The 24,406-nt window shown below is 37.6% G+C and overlaps 1 protein-coding gene across 1 annotated transcript; it reads right to left on the bottom strand.

Annotated features, from left to right (window-relative positions):
- Nucleotides 1-1,710: 1,710 nt before the first annotated feature.
- Nucleotides 1,711-22,957, bottom strand: LOC128782236 (long-chain fatty acid transport protein 6-like). The gene is given in 9 exon segments (XM_053932484.1): nt 1,711-1,841; nt 4,162-4,252; nt 5,660-5,854; nt 9,209-9,333; nt 10,991-11,149; nt 11,951-11,979; nt 11,981-12,161; nt 13,140-13,533; nt 22,925-22,957. Coding segments are annotated over 9 exon segments (1,338 nt in total).
- Between the last annotated feature and the right edge of the window lie 1,449 nt (nt 22,958-24,406).

Genomic DNA, 24,406 nt, shown 5'->3' on the forward strand with positions numbered 1-24,406 from the left:
TCTTGCCTACAAAAGGAGTGGAATTACACTTCCTTTTATTTAAAACAATTTTTTTTTTAATGCCTAAAACTTCATAGACCAAGCAGTTGTGATACAGAAGATTCTCCTACTGAAACCTGTGCAGGGTATTACTTCTAGTAATATAACTAGACATTCCCCCAAAACACCCTCACAAAGTTGCAAAGAAAATCAGTCATGAAAAGGTAAAATGTTTATCCTTGGCCTTTGAACCACTGCTAAATGAAAACTGCAAATGACTGGGTTTAGTCATATAAAGATCTTTAACTTGTCAGTTAAAATTTTACTCAGGGAAGTATGACAGGTTGTTGCAAAAATGCTGCAGGAGAACTAATTAATTAATAACAGAGTTTCTTGCCTTCATGGGAAGACTGCCAGTTTGGAGACTTCATCTCTCCTGCACCTCCTGCACCTGGTCCTTGTAAAAAACCAAGTCTCATATAAAGACAAATGCTTGCTCATGTCTTGTTGAACTGTTGAACTGTTTTGTTGTACTTTTCTGTGCTCTAATGTCTACTACCATGCTTTACTTGAGGATCCTGTAAGTCTCTGTTTAAAAAGTTCAGTCTGTAGCTCTTCTGGTTGTAAGTGAAACGTGTAGAAGTCCCCTGTTTATGATGTGTGAATCTGAAATTTTTATGAAATCATGGATCAGAGGCTACTGTAAACTAACCATATTCTATAAATGGAGCATTTACTCCAGATGAACCACTCCATTAGATTATTGTTATGCTCTTACGAATTTTTAAAGACAAAAATGTACTGTTTCAGACCTACTGAGCTGGTTTTACCAATATGTGTACTTTCTTGTTGGTTGGTGTTTGTTTCTTTAGGTATTTCTATATGGTTTTCTTTCACCTAAACTTAAACACCTTTCCTTTAAAAATTCTGTTCAGGCTAGGCTCTGCCTTAATGTCACATTGATTCTCGTGACTTTATCTACTTTGTGAGTACTTTGTCATACATCTAGCTCATCACTATTTCTTGAAAGCCTGTAGCCTAAGAGAAGTCTTATATAGTTCATAACTTTGTATTTCTCATTTCATATTTCTCACTTCTGCATTACAATTTTTAATTTACCCAAATTTTTCTTCCATTCATTACAAAATTTCAGCACGTCATGTTTATTAAATACAGCATTTTGCTGAAACTGAAATTTCAAAACAATGCAGAAAAGCCTGAATTGCCAAGCTGAAACCATTTATATCCTTAAAAGTACTTTTGCATGCAGTTGCAAGACAGAAAAGTTACAGTAAGAAATTACTATCTTCATTTTATATTCGTAAACTATAGGGAACGTCTTACTTTTTACGCGTACACCATAAACGTTAACTTCTTGGACAAAATCCATCATGATCTCTGTGACTTCTTAAGTGGCAACATTTTCTCCTTTCCACCTCTTGAAAATAATTCTTATATTAATATAGACATTAACTTACATTTTTCTAATTCTATATGTGACAGAGGACTACTTTTAATGTGGGCTACATTCTTAACTGAAGAATGTAGATGTACAGACAAATCCTTTTCTGGTTTAGTGCCATTTCATTTGAGATCCCAGTGATACAAGAAGTGCCAAATTTGAAAAACTCTAATATGTTGGAGTGAACTTTGGTGGACTTGTTTCCTGTCCTTAGTGTTTTTGCTTAAACAAAGTTGACATTCATCATGTTTCAGTCTGACCTATGTCATTCAGTCCTGTGTATGTGTGGTTTCTTCCAAGCTCCCTGGATTTACTCTTGACTTTGTGCTATACCTAAAAGTGTCTCCCACCCGGTCAGTGAAGTAGAGGAACCCATCCTCATCCATCACTAGGAGGTCCCCTGTGTCAAGATACACATCTCATTCCACAAACACATTACACAGGAATCTCTTCTCTGAGGCTTCTTTATTTCAAACATATCCAGAAAATGGGCCATCCTCAGTAACTTTAAAAGCTAGAAGAGGTTTACCTGCAGGCCATGAAAAGGGGATGCAAATAAACATATATAGAGTGAGCTATTAAGAGCATAAATTATCATATTAAAAATCCTTTGGAAAGCCACATTGGTTCTATGTGTCTTATTGCTACATTACCTTAGTTCTTCCCTGAACAGAAGAAACAGGTGAGTGGAAAAGGGAACATAATTTTGCTTTCTTCGCTTCCAAAAATCTGGACCACAGGGAAGAGATTTTTGGAGTGTATTGTACATCACTTACCTGGTAAAAGCATTTACCTGTTGAAAAGATGATTTATCATCATTTGGAAAGGGTGATGGTAGTAAAACAATACATGTAGAGGCAAGATGTATAGTACCTAAGATCTTTGAGGGCTTTGAGGTTTTCCAGAGGATAGGGGTGCTACTGCCCTAGCACTGGTGTGCTGGTGTGACAAAATAAGTTGTAAGCCACAATGTGTCTGGGCCCTGATCATCAAGAAGTCCCTGGGGTCTGAAGCATATCCATACTGGGCATCACTCCTTGTTGCTGCCTGTCTAAGTCCTATTTATAACAAGGACAAAACTTCCATTGACTTCACTGAAATAGATTCAGAATTCCCTTTAAACATGTTTTTTTTTTAATTATTCTTTATCTGTGATAAGTACTGGCTTTTTTCTCAATGTGCTCCTGAGGTTAAAAGATAATTCCATCCTCAAAAAACTTTTATTTTACTCCTTCAACAGATGTAAAGAGATGTTTTCAAGCAAATAATTTTCTCCATAGCTGTATTTCTGCATCCTAAATTTAATCCTCATCATTTTTTTGAACACTCAATATGGAAAATGGAATGAAAGCTCATACTACCTTTCAGAAGAGGAGCTGGCATTGCTGCAAATAAAATGCATAATTTGTAATAAAAGAACAACCAAACAAAATGTTGAATTTAAAAAGGAGTTGCTCTTACCCCAAGTCAAGTTGCTCTAACCCCAAGTTATTTTACAGGAGGATCATCTAGTCATTTACTGTCATCACTATCTCAAATTGCATCAAGTGACAGCTCCAGAGTTATCTAAAAAATATGTGTAACAACCTGCAAAATTTTTCTAGTTGTGTCATGAAACTTGGAATTTTATCAATTTCACTGAGAAACCAATATTTTTTGTCCAGTTTCTAATGTAACTGTAGCGAGGAAGCAAGCTCTTTTCAAGAAAAAAAAATCTCTTTCTTGATTTGGATATTATTAGCAAATCATATCTTATCAGAAATCATAGAAGATTGCTACTTTTTTTGCAGTACTACTATCAGAATATGTTATGTTATATTATGTTTATTATATTATCAAAGATAAGCAATAATAATTGCTGATTTCATGACTAGTACTACTGTGTGTCACTGAGATCTGACATTATCATAACCTATTATAATTTAGGTCATCTGTACAAGCCTCTCTTTTATTTCAGGAATTTTATCTCTATGGTAATTTAATCTACATACTAAAACTAGTGGTGTTAAAGACCTTTCCCCCAGAATTGAAAACTTTGCCACAGATGGATTCATGCTTGTGTACACAGGCATATGAAAATTTGATGTGGCTTCAATAAATGCAATGCTGTCTTTCATGACACTCAGTTTTCAGGATTTTTCTCAAACATATTCTCAGCTACCTTATTTTCAATCTGGGAGCTTCAGCTCTTTGAGGTGGAGTATTCCATTTTAAGTAGGAGTTTGGAAAGTCTGTGCAACTATAGGTACTAAATACATAAATCTGGTTTTGTCATTAAATATAAAAATATGATCCATAATTTGAATTTTTCTCTTCTTCCTCAGAATTTTAATTCTGAAACTTAGAAAGCATCTTTAAACATCTGGCCTCAGAGCACAACATATCTGTGAATTACTGTATCCTAAAAAAAAAAAAAAACCACTAAAAAATCTGATTTTTCCAGGAATAGGAAAAAGTTCTTCTCAAGTGAGAATAAAAATATTATGGGCCCCCAATATTGCTAATGTTCTTATATGATTGTAATTTTTTATTTTGGGTTATTTTATAAATATTTTGATATATTATTGAATATATTAGCAACAGATACCTGTTTGCATCTATTTTCCTGTTTTTTCTATTTTCAAGTTCTAGGTGTATGTCAAAAATCTGTTGCTCACAGAAGTATCATAATCTAAATTGAGTTATCTGTTAGTTAATAGATAACTAATATTTTTCCTTACCTATGGGTGCTTTGTTACACCATCCATTTTCACCTTTTATAAGTTCTTCTTTCCAGACATCATATTTCAACAACGCAAAAGAATGTAGAAACTAAAAAAAAAAAAAAAAGGACATATGATATGCATACTTAAAACCATCTCCTTCTTACTAATTTTATAGCTTTGATAAAAATTGCTTTTAATTAATGAATAATCCCTGTTGACTTTTGAAGACTTGAGACAGCCTGAAATAAACTGACAGTATTCTAAGATGCAATTGTCAAAAAGTGTTTATATCATGATGAGCAACACTAAGTATACATACAGAGGTAAGTGTTCATCTCCTTTACTGATGAAAAGAAGCCCATTGTCTTAGAGTAGGGTCAGATTCAAATCATTTTTATGAAGGATAAAGTGCATTGATCAAATTGTCAGTTTTGCTTTAAAACTGACATCCATTTCTAATATCGCTGGAATGCAAATCAAGATGATCCTCTGACAAAAAAAAATCCAAAATAATTTTACAGACATCTCAAAAATTGCCCCAGAGATATGCAAGTAGAATCTTGCAACTTAATGACTTAATTAGTCTTTCCTACCTCAATCCTCCATCCACATGGTTAAGATTGCTAGAAGATTGAAAGTCTTGCAGAGTTGTTATCATGGTCATGCCAAGGCATTTTTGGCATCTCAGATTAAAAGCAGAAATCATTTGGAAGTCATTAATCTGCTCTTGATCATAACTGATCTGAATCTTTAGTATTGTTTGAATAGTATTTGATTGTAGTATAATGTTCATGATTCACAGAAACTGTACAAATTGGAAAAGCATCTGAGACTGTCAGGGCGTTTTTATGGTAGAAACACTGAGAGTTTCAACAGTGGTTGTATATGTAAATGTATAGCTTAGATAGTTTGAGATTAATAATTCTCTTCTTTATTTGGTGAGAAATTAGTTGTTTTTTGTTTGTTTTTTTTTTTTTGCTAATCTTATTTCAGACAAAATGTGACACTAGTTTTAATGAGTGGAGATGCAGTCAAAGAGCAAATTTGTGTAAGTTTGCTTTGGAATACCAATCTCCTGATTCATACCAAAAGTCAGATCAAAACTAGTTTCTGGCCTCATCATTTATTATATATGGGTTTTAAGGATGATAAGTAAAAATCAACAAAAATCATCATTAATTAGTCCTGTGGGTAGTCACATCTACACAGTCAGTTTGGTTTGTTTTTTTTAATATATTCTGGGGCAAAAATTGGGTACACAAGCTTCTATGTACTCATTGTGTGTATATTTACTGTGGGTTCAAACTATATGTACAGAGAATAGAGTCAAGGAAGGGGCTAATAATAAGGCTTCTGTTTTCATGAACCAATTATTAGTGTAGTATCTGGAAAGAAGGAAGCATTTTCTTCCTTCATGTTCTTTATAATTTCTGCCTTTCCCACATCTTTAATTTTTTTTTTAATTTTTGTATGGTTAATTGGTTGATTGGTTGGCTGATTTGATAACCTGTACCTTTGAGCAGATGCCAGCACGGCCCACAGCTCCTATTTTAATAATGCAGTTCAGGAAACCAAGACTTCCTTCTGTGGACCCATAGAACTCAAATATTTTAACTGGGCCAAACCTCATCAGAAATTCTTTCCATACAGAGGGTCTGATACCATTTCCAAGAGCAATATGCACTTCATGAACTCTGTCCTCTTCTTTCTGTGAACAGACAAAAAGATACAATCTTTGGCTGGGAAAAGTGGGTCTAAATACCTAAAATTGATCTAGTACTTTCTAACAGAAAAATTTTCATTTATGAACTGCCACCTTGACTAAAATACTTTACAGAATGTTTTGGTTTTTGTTTTTGGTGTTTTTTTTTTTTTTTTTTTGTTTTGTTTTGTTTTATTTTGGTTTTTTTTTCTGCTTTTATTTAAAATAAAACAGAAAAGCATAAGAAATCTTAGTCTGAAGTTGAGGAGGTTTTACAGGGTGAAAACTTTATTTCTGTAATTGTTTGAATTTTCACTAATGAACTCTATAACGAGGATGTATAAAAGATTTTAGCTGTAAAAAAATAGGTTTTAAGGAAGTGCCATTTCCCATAGAAAAGAAGTTCCTTTCCCACCAAAAAGAGAAGTTTTCCTGTATCAACAAAATTGTGCCTTAGAAAACACTTGTGATACACAAAGGCCAATTCTTTTTGTAATACTTTGTAGAAAATTTTGGACAACTGCCATGTTCCTTATGGAACCTGAAAAAGCAGCAGAATAATTCAAAGCTGCTTAAAATACCTCATATTATTAGTTTCAATTTTAATCTTAAATCCAGATTCATCAAAAGATTATTATAAAATCTTCAGTCAAAATGTAGTTGCTAATGTGTTATTGTTACATGTTAGTATGTAATTATTGTGGTAAACTATTCAAAAGTTTACTTACATAAGTGCTTTCTGCATAGGAGAAGACTGCTCAGCCCCCTGTCTATGTGACTGTGGTCAAGACTCTCAGAAGCCCTCACTTTTTTGGAGTTACAGTTAGGATTGAGTAATTAAGTTACTGTTATGGGTAAATGTCAGCAGAAAACAAACTTATTTCAGGTCAACAGGAATGGTTTCTTCAGATCAAATAAATGCCTTTTGGTTTTGTTGCAGTGTTATTCTAATCTTTAAAATTATGTAAAATTATGGTTGATTTCTAAACAATATTAAGGTGATTTAAAGATGGAACTTTGCCTTGTAATTACACTGGAATGCTTTAGCAGAGTTTCAAACTTTTGCCTTTCAAAAACATTCACATAAAATTGTTTTGTGAACTGTGTAATAACAGACAACTTCATTTGATCCAGAACTGCATTTTATGGCAGATTAATTATTTGCCATTATAGGATCAACCATAATGCAGACTAAATATCACTGTTAAATACAGGAGTCAAATAGGAATTTGATATTCCCTGCTTCTGCCTAATCAGATGTGTTTTCTTCTGCAATTTTAATGGTAAATCTGAAGGAATAAATGTTTTGATCACATATATGTAATCCAACTCAATTTTAAACCAGCTGGGAGGATGACTGGGAGACTTCCTTCATGCGTAATGTTGTCCCTTCCTCAGCACTTTGTCTTCAGGATTAAATGACAGATTTTGATTTTTTTCCCCAATATATTTTGTGATACTATAAGACTTGACGTAAAACTCAAGAGTTTGAGAGATTACAAGCAATAGGAGAAACTGTTATTCTCACCTTGGTTCACACCTGGTTCAACAATCTGCAGCATTTCCCTGAACTACCTTGAATTTTAAATGTCTTTATTTAAAAGTTACATGGTTTCCTATAAAAACATTCTTTGACACACTTTCTCAGTATTTTGTTACCTTCTATGGGCTTAATATTTACTTCTGATAGGTACACGAGGCTGGTTATCTTGCAGCAAATGTGATTAATCACAGAGTTTCTTCCACATTAAGAAATCCCCAAGTGCCTCCTAGTTTCCAAACCCATGTTCTTTCTCAAATAGTGAGACCTGGGCATGCTCAGTGAAAAGAGGGAAGGACAGACACCCTGCGTCTACTCCAACAGGTCTCTCACATTCAGTCCTAGTCCTGAACCACACCTATTACCCTGCATGGGTTTATTTCAGTGTAGATGAACCTGTGTGGTACAGTAGAGGTTACATGTAATATATGTATATAACATCTGGTTATATATTATATGTGGTGATAGTCTAGTAAGATACATGATCTTGACAGAGCTCCTGATGTACCTGATCCACTTCTGTTAGCAACCTCACCTTCCCCAGCTCATCCAGGTCATCTCTGTTTTTCCCTTTTACCAGTTGCCAGTTAAGTATCTATTTCTTCTCTGATACATTTTTGTTATTGAGTCAAGAAAAGATAGTTCTCATTGCTTTTTCCTGCAGGAGAAACCTTTACACAACTGGTTTGGCCTACTGGTTGGCCTAGCAATTCCTTTGTAGTTTCTTATCTATGGACTACTGATATAATGTTTGTACAGGCTTGAGTTCTGGCCAACAGCTATCCTGTCTTGTACCCTTCAGTACTTTTTGTCTTTGATCCCTCTCCTACATCCAGACCACCCAATAACAAGATTCTGTTCAAGCCAGCTGGAAAATTATTTCAGATTTCCTTTTTCCTAGTCTTTGCATCAATCTCTGACCAATACCACTGGAGATCATTTGAATTTTGTGCTTGTACATGAGGTTTTCTGAGGTAGGTAGGAATACTTCATGTCACCTCCCTTCAGTAATATCCTAACTCCCCAGCATAAAATTAAAAAAAATAACCAAAGTTTCCCAAAAAATTAACCAAGCTGTCATTGAGAAATGAGAGTTGCAACTTAATAAGTATTTTCAGACTTATTTGTCACTGTTTGGTAACATTTCACTTTGTTCCAAACCTGATCATTATTTAGTTGTCATATCTTTAGGACTGTTATCTCAGGGGCAACCAAGATTTTGAACCACACTGTTAGTACTTTGGCTTCCTACAGATATATCCATCATCATATATACAGGCATGGAAGAGAATGTGCCTTTGGAAGATCCCTAAGAAAAATATTTAAACTAATAAAAACTCATTCATCAATTTCAGAGCTAAAAATTAACTATCATCTATTAAATGCTGAATATAACAGGCCTCTCTTGATAAATAACTACTTTGGAACAGAGCACTGAACTTTAATCATTCAATCTGGTTTGGACTCTAGTTTGGTCATTGTGTATGATTAAGCTTTTACAGCTTATACGTTTTCCTGACTGACCTGTGACTTGCTGGTCATTCAGATGAAAAACCAACAAGCCTGGCTTTCCAGAGGCACTTCTGTGAGTGTCAGGGTATAAGTGTCCTATCCTGCCAGGCTTGTTCCTTTGTCACCGCTTCATTTGCTGGTGTAAACTTGATTGCTATTGGTAATAGCAAGGAACACAAGACCTAAATTCTGTATACACTGTAAAAAGTTATCAAACATTGACAATACTATACTATTCAGAAATGGGTGAATATATCTGACTTTCAGATTTGCTATATCTTAAAGCTGCATTTGCAAATGGAACTTACACAGGGCTGACTGCAGAGATAGCGGCAGAGTTGTCCTATATATAAAAACATGATAACATTGTATTTCCTACAGTCTTTCCAAAACCGTCTTGCAGAAAATTTCTTCTTCAAAACACAAGTTGCTCCTATGCAATGAAAACAGAAAAGAAATTTCAAAATAACCTTTAAAATAAACCCCTTGTCTTCTACTACTATTGTAATAAAAAAAAAAAATCAACAACAACAACAACAAATTGTCATTCTCTTAATTCAGTTAATGATGAATTCAGCTAATTACATAAATTGTAAGCTATTTCCAACAGGATCTGTCTGTTAAATGAAACTTGCACAATTAAGCCTTGCTTCTTTTTCTGAGTAGTAAGTAAAAACTTAGAGTAGCAGAAGCAACAGAACCAAAGCTTTTAATGATCTCCCATTGTTAGGAACAGGTCACAGCCTAAATATTTTGTTTCTGTCAAGATCATGAACTGGTTTAACTCTGAAAAAAGAAGATCTTGGAATGGGGGAAATGATAGCTCACAGCTTGTCTGTTTGTGTGACAAGTGGTGGAAAGGAAATGGGCTGAGTCTTTGTTGTTTCTGATCCATTCCCCTTTTTCTGTTCCTTGACAACAGAGAATCAACAATATTTTTTTCTGTAACCCTGATGTTCTTTTAGAGCTTTCCATTCCAAAAGCCACTTCATTCTACACCTCTCATATCTGCTACCCCATCCCTTGCTGTCAGTCAAGAATTTACAAATTTCCCTGTTTCTATCCTTTCAAAAATTCCTTTTTGCCCAAGCCCTGTTGGTCCTGTGTGAGGCTTCCCAAGGCCTTCCAAGCTTTGAATCCCTTCTAGTCCATTTTTCCCATCTTGCCTGTTCCTCCCTGATCTTGAAACCTTTCAGAACTCTTCAGCCTCACCCTCCTCAAAGCTTTGTCATTCAAATCTCAGATTCCCAGGTCTCTATCTGAACACCTAAGAAAGCTGTTACCCTAAATTTTCTGCTTCAAGAAAATTAATCGCTTCAGACTCTTCATACACTCATTTTCACAGCCCCTTTGTGTTTCTATTAGGCAGAAGCAGTCTTGCCAGCAGTTACTGTAAGCTAGCATGCCTGCCTGCCTTTTTCCTGAATAAACAAAACACTGAAATGTCTTTTAAAACACTCCAGTTATATACTTAGCATGCCAAAACCCAGCATCTGGGCAAGATTCTAACAACAGAAAAGAAGGATGTACCTGGGAAATATCTAGTTGCTAGCCCTCTACAAATAACTCCTATTATCAAATTTAGAAGGGGAGATTTTGTCCTTCTTCCTGTTTTTCACTTTAATATGATGAATCTAACTCTGTAGGCCTTACTCAAATAAGAGACTGAAAAAGCTCTACAACACATTTAGTCAATCTTTTTCTGAAGGTTGGGCTTCCACAATGCATTTATAGCTTCTAACACTAAAAATAAAGCCTCAGATGCCTGTGTGAATGCCTTTACAGACTTTTGGCATAGGGTAGAAATATGATTTCAGGTTAAACCTACAGAATATATGCAGTGGTGCTAACAATACACAGGCCTCAAGTCATTTTATGCTGGATATATACAACAAGTGTCTGTTCTAAGCTTCAAAAACTATAAATATACCTTAGATATTGTCCACAAATGGGCGAGGTGATAAAAATGATAAAATTAAAAAAGCTTTTTGGTAAACATAGTATTTGAGTTGCCAAGCAGTTATTCACCTAATAATAACATGCTATAGCCTTGTCAGGTTAATGAAACTTTACTAGAAGATAAATATTACCTAACTGAATGCATCCACTGATGCCAAGAAGAGAAGCACTCATGTCGTACAAGGGAAGAGTGACATACATAATATCCTGAGAAACCACACCGCACTGAGTAAATGCTAAGGAAGCAACCAGAGTTCTGTGATGAGTGATGATAGCAGCTTTTGGAAAACCTGTCAAAGGGAAAGAGCAAATAACTATAAATATACTGCACACATTAATAATTTTGCTGTAAGTAGAATATGTTGGGAATGTACAGGGAGAATTTTTGTGTCATCTTCTGAGTCTTCGTCCTATGCTTCGCTATTTTACGAGTATATCTCCTTAGTCTCTCAGCTCCTTCACTCTTTCGGTCTGTAAAGCTACTCAATCATAGAATTATAGAGGGGTTAGGGTTGGAAGGGATGATGATAGTGTAAGACAATGTAGTCCCAGCCCCTCTGCCATGTCTGTTTCATCTGGGGGATGAAGTCCATGCCCTTCACAGTCATGTGCAGACCAACTCTGCATACAGGTCTTCCTTGCCAGAAAGCAAGAATGGGAAAACTTCTGGAGAGCCACTGTGTCACTCAGCTTCTACTTGCAATAGAAATAACTTCTACGAAGTTGTTTGGATTGACTAGCGGATGGATTTCCCCATTCTTCCACTCTAAAAATAACTCCCATTTCAGAATCAAAAGCAGAGGTTCCACTGTTCTTCCTTTCTGAGCAACTCTTAGAGACTGACTTTATTTGCTTTATATTCAAGAAATTAATTTCAGCCATGGAGTATCTATGTAGAAATTCAGGAACTGAAATTACACCCTTGTTAAGCTATGGCAAAAATGGTTTAAAGTATACTGTGCTTCTAAATAAATTAATCCTCCCTGTCTTGACTTAGAAATTCAAGTTCTGTCTTTTTGTGTCTTGTTGCTTAATTTATAGTGCCTTAATTTTCAGAGGCGAAGCTGTACTTTGTTCGTACATATCCTCACCTGTACTTCCTGATGTAAAGACATACAGCTGTGTTTCTTGTGCCATTGACAGCTCTAAGATGAGATGGAACAGGATTATCAGACACCTTGTCTAGTTTGTCTGGAAGGTTGTGAACATGCTGGAAAGGAGAACTGATGCTCATCAGCCAGACAGCAACATTATTTTCCAAGAGATTCAAAATAAATTCTTTCTCTATTGATCCCAAACAATCTGCCAAGTTAAAACAAACAAACAAACAAAATATGGTCATTATTAAAATAACTACAACTGTGGACCTGATTACTAGGACTGAAACGATATGTCATACCACTGTATAAACCTACTGCAGCCATAGGAGGGCTAACCTGCATACTGGACAGTGAAAAATTATCATGATGTTTAATTTCCCTATATTTCTTGTGTGGCTTTAATTGAAATTGATAAAACACCATGAACTTAGTTGGTGATGCTAGTACATAGGATTTAATTCAATCACATTTGTTCCAAAACTTGGTGCATGTACCAAATAACAAACCCTCACAGATTCATATGGAATTATGGTAGTACTGCCAACCTGTATAAAAGATGGGAAAACAGGAGTAGGAAGTTAAATAAATTACTTAGTATTGCATAATATGCCATAAACAGGGACAAAACTGCAGCTCGTTGTGCTGCAATCTTTACTCCAAGTAATGCTACCTTGGGATAACTACTTACAGTAGTTATAAAGTAACATAAATTTTTATGGAGGTATTTTGAGCTGAAGGGAATCACAACTACAAAGGGAATCTGTGTCTTCCTGTAGTCAGTGAAGTTTTATATAAGCCATATAAATGAATAAATAAATGAAATTATGCTAAAGTATGCTAAAGTATCTCCCAAGGCTGTTTTCTTGCTCATGCTTGATTATTACTCCTGGTACCTTGTCCAGTACTTGGAGAGTTTCAGATTTAAGCTTTTTATTCTACTAATTAATTGTATGGGGCTTATTTTGTGATTATACCCTTGAAATTTAAACATTATCTCTTTTGTCTCCTTTTTACACAACACTATCTCTTTCCTTACTTTTCCCCCTCCTTCTCTTCACTCCTTTTAAGTGTGTGTATATATAAAGAGATTGCAGCTCTAAAGGGCTGTGATTTTCTATGTTTGATAAAAGCAGGAAACAGTAGAAAGTGAGCAGTAAGTGAAACACAACACAGAACTTACCTTCTTCTATGACCAGTGCTTCTGCTGCGCATATATTAATGCATTGCAGGAGAGATCTTGAGTGGATATTGATGTTGAGAAAGGCCACAACAAAGCCCATCTTGGCTAGCCTGAACCAGACATGGATGAAGTCAGGTCCATTACCAATCAGCAGGGCCACAGTGTCACCTTTTTTCAGATTCCCATAGTGCAGGAAGGCCTGTGCTACCCTGTTACTCCTCCTGTCCACATCCTGATAAGTGTACACCATCCCTTCATAGATAAGGAATGCCTTGTGGGGATTTTTTTCCACTGTCTGCCTGAAAAGGTCAATTATGGAGAGAATTCCATTTTTTGACCACTTTTTTACTGTTGCCTTTGACCTCTTCCACCTCAAGAAATAGATCAGGTCTGCCTAGAAATAGGGGAGAAAGATCTTCAGAGAGACACATAGCACCACTATTCCTCCGGCAACTGTTGAAATCCATATGCTTGGAGCAGGGCAATAATAGATTTAGTGATCTCAGACATATAAAATATATACATTATAATAATTACCACTGAGTTTTAAGACATGTACTGGAACTTAACAAACTAATTCCAGGAGTTAATTTGAGAACTGTTAAAAATACCTTATTGGCATTTACTAGAATAAAAAGATCCCTAAGAGTACAAAAAAGAAGAAAGGAGTTAAGAGTAAATAAAGGATTATGCAAGATTTTTAGCTTGTAATCAAAACTATGTCTAGATTTTTTTACTGTCCCATGGCAAATCCTAAAAAAGGTGAAAAGAAACAGGCCAAGCATATACTATCATATGTATAATATGAAAGTATGTTATGTACAATACATCTGTAAGATGTACCAAATGTTGTTTTTTGCTGCCTAAGTTGTATTTTCTGGTCTGATAGAATTTGAGACCAAAAGTTTGAAGAGTCTGATCAACAAACTGAACATACACAAATTGCAGGCAGCATACTGTGAAACTTCTGCATCTTCTGAAGTTTTCACCATAGGATTTTCTGGCATTTGCCATAAATGGTGATTAATAACTTTGCAATATTTATATTATTTACATTATTTAAAATAGCATCCTGCAGTCTCAAACAAAATCATGCACAAACACAAACTGAGGTTTGGAAAACAACCTTTATAGCATAACAATTATTAACTTCTGTAAAGTATTTCGGGCAAAAATTAATTGTCATATTTTCAAACAGTCATAGGGGAGGACTTGTGAAGATCATGCAAGATCCTTAAAATGTCATATATGTAGCATTGACCAGTCTCCTTTTTAAAGTTTCAGCCATGATTGCTACAAATATTTGAAATGTCTTATGTGACAATCTACGAATCAGGAACATTTCAGCAGACTGAGAGGGTTTTCTAAATGGGGTGACCTCCACTCTGTAGTTTAGAAATATCTTACTGACAAGCTGTACTTTTGTTATAATCCTCAAGCTTGTTTACATTTTAAGCAATATTCAATGAATATACTTGTAAAATTCAGTGGAATTACTGCAGAAACTGCTATATGTACCATAAAGCATATGAAATGTGTTGGTAAAAGAGCAGCTTAAAAATGAATGCATCATGGCATTAATTGCACATGAACATACAAATGAAGTTAAAGCATGTGACGCAAAATGTTTTAATGTTCTAAACAAAAATTCTAAACCCATCAATTTCTGAAGTCTTTAAGCTTTAATCTGTCAATTCTTCTTGATTACACTGTGTTGCCTATCAGGCCAAATGTCTTATCTTTCTATGTTAAGAAACAATTGAAGTAGCTGCAAGTTTAGTCTTAAAATAGATGTGCCATTAAAAGACCCTGTGTTTCAGCTCATATGACTCCTTTACTGCCTTTCTGCCTTTCTCAGAATGTTGTTGTTTAATGGCCAAGGGCACAAACAGAAGACCTCCTGAATGCCATGGCTTGTCTATGATTTGGAAACCTTTGCTGAGCTTTCCTTGCCACATGCAAGCATGAAAAACTCCCTGAAATGAATCACCCAGTAAATTTAGCTTCAGGCAAAGACTAGGTTTCAGCCCTAGCTTTCTTTTAGCATTATTATATTATTTCTACTGCCAAAAAAAGCAATGGTGCATAAGTAAGAACTCAAAGTAAAAAAAAATAGAGGGAAAAAAAGGCAATCTACAGGAAAATAATATTTAGTCCTCAAAGCTGTGTCAGGATTTTGGTTCACCCTTTTCACACTTGAAAGTGATTGGAAAGGCCCACAAATTCTTATTTTAGATTTGTTTGAGCAAAATACTATTTATGGAGCAGAAAACAAAGAAAATTAAAGGGAAATTGTAGACCATATAGAGAAGGAGTGAATTTTAGGAAAGAGTGACTATTATGAAAGAGCATGCTTCTCTCTGAGAGAGACTACAGTCCTACAGCCAGCTGCAGTTGCAGAAATCATACTGTTGTCACCTGCTGTATGCCTGGAATGAAAAGCCTGATACTGGCTTTTGACTGCAGTATTCTGGCAATACAACCTAGCTTGCTTTTGATGATTGCTTATAAGGTTTCTCTAAATCATTCACAAAATGTACATGCACAGGAAATTAAATTACTGCAGCTCAGAACAATGAAATGTTTTCTCAAACTTAGACAAATTCAAAACACTTTGGAAAAAAAGTCACACACTGTGATAAGTAGGTCTTGGTTTTGCTGTAAATGCAAACCAGTTTCCACGGAGATATTAAATGCATGTTTAATTTACAGTATAACCAAATCCTTTGCATCCTTCTCACAATATCAGCTACTAAGTTACTGTCAAGTTCTGGCATAGTTTGGTTGTTTGATTGTATTTGGGTTTTTTTAGAGGCTGTCTTTCAAAGTATGAAATCTGATGTTATCTCTGTTATCTGGGTTATCTCTTGTTTGCATTTATTTCACCAAGTTTCCATGAAGTGGAATTTTTTTGCACATATATCGAGATTTTTATATCAGCATGGTTAGAAATAAACTTAATCCAATAAGTTCATAAAGAATTATAGAATCATAGAATGGTTTGGGTAGGAAGGGACCTTACACATAACCTAATTCCAGCCTCTCTGCTATGGACCAGCTTGCACTGGACCAGGTTGCTCAGAGTTCCATCCAGCCTTGGATGGGATGCTCTAGAATATTTTCTCATGCTGTCTTTGGTAAATTTACTCTGAAGCCTTGGAAACTGCATTTGAACAATTATCTTGGAATAACTGGGTAATTCCTTTAGCCTTATTTTAATTAATGTGCAGTCTGGTTATTTCCAGTCCTTAGTCTTAATCTGTTTATCTGTTGAGAGCATTCTACGCCAAAAAAGTTTCCAATGGAAACTGACTGCTAGCTCTTCTCAGATAGAACTCCCTTTTTCTTTGCCTGGCTCTGATCTGGCCGTATTCTGTTAGAGAAAAGGAAAACAGGACAACAGAGCTGCCACCTGAGACACAGGCTATGACATGTCTGCAGCTTTGCTTGCACAAGAAGGGTAACTCTGGGAAGCAAGGAATGTACTGGAGAGAGCAATAGCACAACAATCATTCAGTTGTTTAAAGACCCAGCAAGACTATCCGGACAGGTTCTCCAGTCCCAGGGGAATGTAAACAGCCCTGTGTGTTGGCCTCTATGCCTTCATGTCCTTGGTTTCTAAGGCATCTGAGTTGTCTCTGAAATACCTGAGAAACAAAGAGTTTCAGTAACTGCCCTTGCAGTTAATGTTACAATGACCTTAAAAGTGCTTACAACATTTTCTCTCATATGAGCTTTGCAAGGTGGAAATAGTATTTTAAAAGACTTAGTGTTTTGAACAATTGTCACATAACCTCTGCTTTGAAATTTGGAAGCACAAAACTTCAATTTAATTAATTACGTAATTGGTTACCAAACAATAGTTTTGGTTTGTCATGGCTTTTTGGTTCCATAGAATCAGAAAGCAGGGAAAAGCAGCGTTTTGTTTACTTACTCTGTCTGCTTTGATCATCTTTTTTTTTTTTCAGCTGTTCCTCTGCAATCATAAGGATTGAAAACATTTCCTTTTAATGAGAACTTATATTCTTAAGTCTCTATTAAGTATTCTTAACTATCTCTTTAGAAAATGAAATAAAATTCAAAAGGAAGTAGTCAGTAGTATCAAAATACACAATGGACTATTTTTCATTATTTTCTGGCAACCACATGAATAATGACAAACAGGGAACGTTTCTAAATACAGGGAGCCCAAATATTTACCAAGAAGAATGGTAAGAATTCTGTCTTCCAAGTAATCCATCAGCTTTTTCAGTGAAACAACACGCTACCTTTACTAAAAGCAATCCAACCAATAGGCAACAAAATCTGAGTTTTGAAGCTCACTGTACTATATAATTAGTAGGAATAGACTGAGATGTTTCTCTGATTGAAGCAGAGTTTCAGAAAATTTTAATGCAAGCAAAAAGATATCTCTAAATTGCCTTCTGATGCATGCAGTGGACATTGTTTTATGTAAAAGAAATAATTACCTATAAAAGAAATGCCGATATTATAATTCAGCTGATTTTATACCCAGTTCTTTTTCCAGCATCTGAATGATAAAGGAAAGCATTTGCTTACCAACCTTTTTTCTGTGTATGCTGATTAACATCCTGTATGCAATTAGATAGTTTCTGCCTCTGTGTATCACTTGTAGGAAGGTTGCATGAGTTTTCTGAAAATGTTCTTTTTATCTGAGCAGATGTTCTCTTACACTCCACACCTAGATTACGTCACTGGTGACTGCGTGCCTATATATGTGCAGGTAAAGACTCCTTTCTGTCCCCTAGATATCACAGGTCCCCAGTTCTGTAGCTCCTTGCTTTGCAGTCTTGAAGCATGTGAGTGAAAGGGAATTGGACATTGTATTTTGGAACAAAGTGTATTTGCTCTCTGTATTGACAGTTAATTGCTAAAAGATTAAGAATTATGCACTGCTGATTTATATGCTTAAAAGGATTATAAGCAGCAAGACATAGAGTTGTATCAAGGGAAAGGACAAATCTGTGGAAATTACTGTTTCAGTGCAATACAAGCAACTTAGTGTTGTTTCCATATGCTCCTAAATACAGTATATAGAGTACACAGCAAACACGTCCATAACATTTGTCTGACATTGTCATGTAGTCTATGCAACAGGAGCAAAAGCCTTTTATGATTAACACGTTGTTAAGTTTAGCCATACAAATATCAGAGGACATTCTTGTTATACAATGTAAATGCTGAACAAGGATGCTATATTATGTGGCACTGGTGGCCTACTTGATTGAGGAAGTAGATAAGATTACATTAATGAAAACATACACACTGTTGACTGGCAGTTCAAATCATGTCAACCAACCTCCTAATTTTTGAAACTCAAAAGTACAAGCTAAACAGCTTTTTAAAAGGTTGTTGAATACATGTGGATTGCCTAATTCCTGTTTGTGTATTTTAAATATTTTATAAGACATATCTTTTATATATGTATGAATATTTCCTGAGGCATAATTATGGCATTCATTTATTAGAAAATCTATAGGCCATTATTTTTCTCTCTCTCTTTTTTTTTTAATGCATAATAGCTCCCATTACTTACTTAGATTAGAATGCATTATTTAAGGTTATGGACTTCATTTCATTCACATACTGCATACATATTTATTTTGTTTACTCCATTTGGAGGACATAATTTTGAGCTCATCATACAGTACCCTGGCACTTTAGGGAAAGATTGGACTATGGTCCTGACTGGAGAAAAAGATTAAAGACACTGTAAAGGGAAGAAGATTACTATGGAGCAGATAGCCTGAAAACATGACTCATCTGTTAGAGTAGAAGAAGATGATGAAGAAAATAGCTTGGAGTAAGGGTCAAGCAGAGAGAAGATTTGGCTTCTTTCTAATAATAGAAGTAGTGTTTTGTGATTATGTTACTGTTTTTGTTTCCTTGTGAATGAATTATTTTAAAGGTGGTGGTTTTTATCATTGAAAACAAGGACAATATTGGGAAGTAAAAAGTAAGGTCAAGAAGACAGAAGAGTTTCAGCTGAAAAAGAATCAGCAGAAGAGAAAGAAAGCATTTATTCTGTAGCATAATGAGTCTTTCCTAGCAGTCCTAGATTTCAGTCATTTGCCTAGTAGCAGAAGCTGAACTTGTATCATACATTCCAGTATGTGTCCTGCAGATGACTAACAAGCATAAGTAAAGCAGAATTGTACTACCTTCCTTACTTTCCTATTTAATATCTCCAAAATGAAATTATTAGGCTAGATTCTTTACATAACTTAAATTCTTTCACAGAATCACACAAAGTCTGAGCTTGGAAGGGATCTCTGGATGTCATCTTGTCAAGGTTTTCTGGTTCAGCAGAGACAGCTAGAGCCACCTACCCAGAATAATGCCCAATCTGCTCTTCAATATTCTTTCTCCTGTCACAAGACACTGCTGGAAAGAGCCTGGCTCCATCTTCTTTGCAGCATCCTTTTTAGGACCTTTTAGGTTCAGGCCTTTTTACAGATTGGTCAGATCCTCTCTGAGCCTTCTATTCTCCAGGCTGAACCATCCCAGCTTGCTCAGCCTATCCTCCTTCATTCCCTGATGATCTTCATGGCACTCCACTGGACTCTGTCCAGCGTGTGCAGCTCTCTTGCACTGGGGAGATCAGAATCAAATGCAGTGCTCCAGGTAAAGGATCAGCTTCTTCATCCTGCTGGCAAAACCCCTAAAGCAGTCCAGAACATCATTAGTGGCAAGGGCACATTGCTGGCGTATAAGCAACTTGGTGCCTGGCACGACCTCCAGGGCTTTATCTGCAAAACTGGTGTCCTGCTGGATAGCTGCATATGCAGGTGCCTGGGAAGGCCTGTCCTCAGGGGCAGGACTTTGTGCTTCCCCCTTGCTGAACTTTTTGGGCTCCTGACCTGGCCCTGGGGGTGCTGCAGAGAGAAGCACACGTTATGACTCTGTGTAGGAGGAATCTGGTTGCTGTTATGATGCCTCCAGTTATAGCTTTTATATTTTTCAGATTCTGCTCTGCTTTAGTGTGTAAATCTGGGATTCATAGTAAGCTCTCTCCACAGAATAGCTAGACAAAATAATTCCTTCTCTAGCTGGGGACCAAGGACAGCCAATCCAGATCTAAGGCCCAAGAGCATAAACAACGGTGGACTGAAGAGAGAAAACAAGAAGGATGGGACTTCATGGGCTAAAGCTAATTGGACAATTAGCTAATTGGACAATTAGCTCCAATATGCTAATGGACCAAAACTTATAAAGTGTGAGACCCCAGGACCTATCGTCCATTTTGTGGCCATAGGTGTGGCTGTAGGTCAGCCTTCACAAGATATCAGCTATAGCAAGTTTGCACCAAGAAATGCAGGCTGGTAGGAGAGCAGAACCCCAGGATGTGGGGGCAGAGGGTGTGTTGAGGATAAGGACAGGCCCAGAGTAGTTAGCACTAGAACACAGGCTGGCCCTGAAGACCTCTGTCTGGAAACATCTGTCTGGGATCAGTTGCAGAGATGCAGGTCTGAAGCTGGGGAGAATTTGCCTTTGGGGGAACAATAAAATCATACCTGGCAAATGTAGAAGGACCAGCAGCATTAACATGCCACTCCTCCTGGCCAGGAGCTGCATCCCCTCACCCCTTCTCCCATGTTACTCATCCATAGGGGCCAGCAACACATGAGGAAGCAGAGGCCATGCACCAGGAAAAGGGAGAGAAAGCACAGATTGGGATAGCAATGCCAGTAGCATTAATACTAAGATTCTATATTTTTCATCCAGCTAATTTCCCTGTTAGACTACTGAGAGACTTCTGATTGACTTGTGGGCTGGCAAATATTCCAGTTGCTGGGTCAGTTCCTAGCTCCATTTTCATCATTATTTGGGGCGTTCTTCCAGTACTGCTGGTGAGTTGGCGTCTTGCAGGACTGGAAAGAGCCTAGAGAGCTTCTGTACTGCTAAGTGAATGGCCTCTATTCCAGCTGGAAGTGGAGGAACCTGGCACAGCCTGCCCTGGATCTGCATGAGGCAATAGCTTCTTGCTGTAGGTGGGAATATGGGCACTGGGGGTCTGCTGGTACACCCATGAAGAGCAGTGGTTGAGGTGCTGGAGCACTCCTTTTCAGCTCCAGCAGGGCTGCTGGAAGGGACCGGGTGAGGTGTGAGAGACCCCCTTGATGAGGCAGCAGGATGGGTGGCATCAGGGGGCTGCCCTCCTGCTCCTCAGCAGCATGGCTGTCTTCTAGGTCCAGCAGATGGTGGCTCTCCCTGCTGCACTGCTGCACTGCAACATTGGTGAGGTTGTACAAACCTTGACATGTGGTTTTTGAGGCTGAACCTCATGCTGGATCAAGAAATCTATGTTCAGCCCAAAGCAGCATAGGGTGAGCATTACAAAGTCCTCCACTACATGCAAGTGTTGATTCTCAATGGTCAGTCTCAGTTTCTGATGTACCCATAGAAGAAAGGACTGGAGGAAATCTGGGTGGTCACAGAAAAGGGATGCCCAAGTATGCAGGTGGAGGCCACCTGCAGGAGACCTGAGGTAGATAGTACTCCACAGGTTGTTCTGCTAGTACTGCAGGTCTGTAGGCAGCTAGACAGCCATGAGGTCCTCCTGTCTGGTGGCCAACAACTGATGACAGTGCAGATGGAGCGATAGCATGTTCCTCAAAGTCAGGCCCACCTGCACCTGCACTGCATGGCCCACAGTGGAGAGGATCTCTGCCTTGCAGAGGGGGCAATTGGGCTTGCTCTCAGCCTGCTGCAGGATGCATGGATAGGCAGCATTGTCCCAGCTGTCCAGGTTGGGGGACAACAGTTGCAGCTCCCATGGTCATGCTCTGTACTGCGGTGGGATGGTGGGAGCTGTGAGATGCTGGGAGCTGTTGAGTGCTGCAGCAGTGGTGTCACACTAGAAAGGGAAGAGGTGTAGCAATCACCATCTGCCCTGGGGAAGGGGGTAAGTGCCCAGGTCCCTCAAGAAATAACCCTCCCAGCTCTTCAAGGTAATTTCTCCTTCCAGTTCACCTCTGCTGCTGAGAGCACTCCTGGGTGCCTCAGCTGCCTGAACCTGTCAAGGCTGAGGAAGTTCATCTAATGGATCTGGGGTTGGACACTAAGACCAGCAATAAAAAACTCCCCTCAAACAACGCTGGCACCAAAGGCCTCACTTAATGCTCCAACCCTCAACCATTGACTCAGCAGGAGTCCAGACATGAGTTGACTGGGTGAGACTCAGTGCCCAGATAAAGCAGTAAGGTCACAATCCATCACTTCGGGAAAATCAGTAGCCAACATCAAAACCTGTCACTCAGGGACATGTCAGTGTTGCAAAAAGTTCAGTTAAAAAAACCCCAACTCCTTAACACCAATATTCATTAAGAAGCAGACATTCTTTACTTGGCTGGATGCGCAAGGAGATATCTCCTCCAAACACTGTGCATGCAGAATCTGTACTGGGAAAGTTTCTGTTTATATACTGTATTTTACATACATATTCATATTGATTTTTCCAGAATAAATATAAATATGACAATAATTTCCTCAAAATCATGAACACATTTTCCCTCCCCTTTACGCATGCATCCTTCTGTCCTAGGGGTCTCTTTGGTGATCCTTGCTGGTGGGTAATCCCAATGCTGACTGACCCCAGGTGAAACTGGCAGAACACTGGGGCTGGTGGACTTCCAGTTCTCCTTCTTACACAATGGGCATTGTGCAGTTCCACAGGCCAGTGGATTTTGAAGAACAAGCATTGTGTTAGCTCACTGGGTGTAGACAATTTATCATCCAGTACATCCCTTTGTGAAATCAGTTACCTTGGAGACACCACTATCCAGCACTAGGGCCATCCTCACCCAGGGCTTTCTCCAGGAACACTGTGGCCCAAGAACACATGTCTGGGGTTACTGTAGTGCCACTGCCAACACCACCCCTCTATCTCTTGTCTCATGCTTTTTACCAGTGTTTCATACCTTTCACCAAGGCCTCATCCCTATATTCCAAAGCCCCATCAGGTCTCTATGGCCAGGGCAGACATTTCCAGGCACATCTGGCAAAAGGGCTCTCTGGTTAAGAACTCATGCCTCCCTGAAAAGCTACAAGACATAGCCAGCAAAATGGCTGTGAGACTGACAACTGCTGGTGGCATTCACACTAGAACTTCATCAAGCTCACATCCACTTGCAGCTTCTCAGGACACCAAGGCCTGAGACAATTGTGGAAATTCTGTGACACACAATTGTGGAAACAGTGACAATTCTGGAAATGTGAAGAGGCCACCAAAGGCTGAGTTTCTTTATTACCTCAGGTAATTCTCTCCAGACTAAGTGGGAATACACATTTAGCAGCTTCCAAACAGGTGGATATGACAGTTTGTGTCATATGGGTGAATCAATCTTATTTCAAAATAAAAATAAAAAATCCCTGCTCCTTGCTTTGAACTTTGAAATATTACTGTGATTTGTTTATTCAATTTGCATAGAGGTTTTGGGATACTCAGAATATCCCAGAAGGCTTCTAAACTCTGCCCAGGGACCAACAGTGTAATATGATCTATATGGTTAAAGACAAGATTACGTACCATATCACATAGTCATCACCGTTGCTCACACAGGATGGGGTAGGGAGCAGATTGTTTTTCAGAGATTAAAGCTGTTCCATTTATAAGCAAGTACAGTGTGCTACAGGGAATTTACTATTACAGGCCTCTTTGTATGTTCCCAGAATCTTAATTACCATGAGATTTTCAATGCAAGTTGCCTCATGCCATCAAGAAAAAAAGACTTTTGGATGCATTACATTATCAAAAGCCATCCACTTTATTGTATATTTATAACTTGCTATACGACCACAAAGAAAAGCAAACAATGCAAACAAATGAAGTAAAGGTCAAAGAAGTATGTAATGTCAATGATCACTCTTCCCTTGCCCCAAGTACTCTGTAAACTATGTAAAAAAATTCACATCAAGTAATGCATTCTTACCAAAAATCAAAGGAATATATTAGGCTGCAAGAAAGACGAACAGCTCAGAAAAGGGGATACACAGACAGTAGAATTTGAAGTCATGGTGGCTTTGGTGGTCCTGTGAGCTGAGAGGAGCAGGTACTATTTTCCTGTTTCCAGGTTTCTTTAGTCTCTGTTGCAGAAAAAACTGGAATGCAATTTAGATCAGATCAGAATAGAAGCATTTTATCACTACAGCTATAGAAAAGAACACAGAATGGCAGAGTGACCATTGCTGCTGGTAGGAACTCTGTCCAAAGGAGCTGATAACACCTGACATGCAGGTTATACAAC

The sequence above is a fragment of the Vidua chalybeata genome, chromosome Z, assembly GCF_026979565.1.
Source record: "Vidua chalybeata isolate OUT-0048 chromosome Z, bVidCha1 merged haplotype, whole genome shotgun sequence".
Taxonomy (NCBI): Eukaryota; Metazoa; Chordata; class Aves; order Passeriformes; family Viduidae; genus Vidua; species Vidua chalybeata.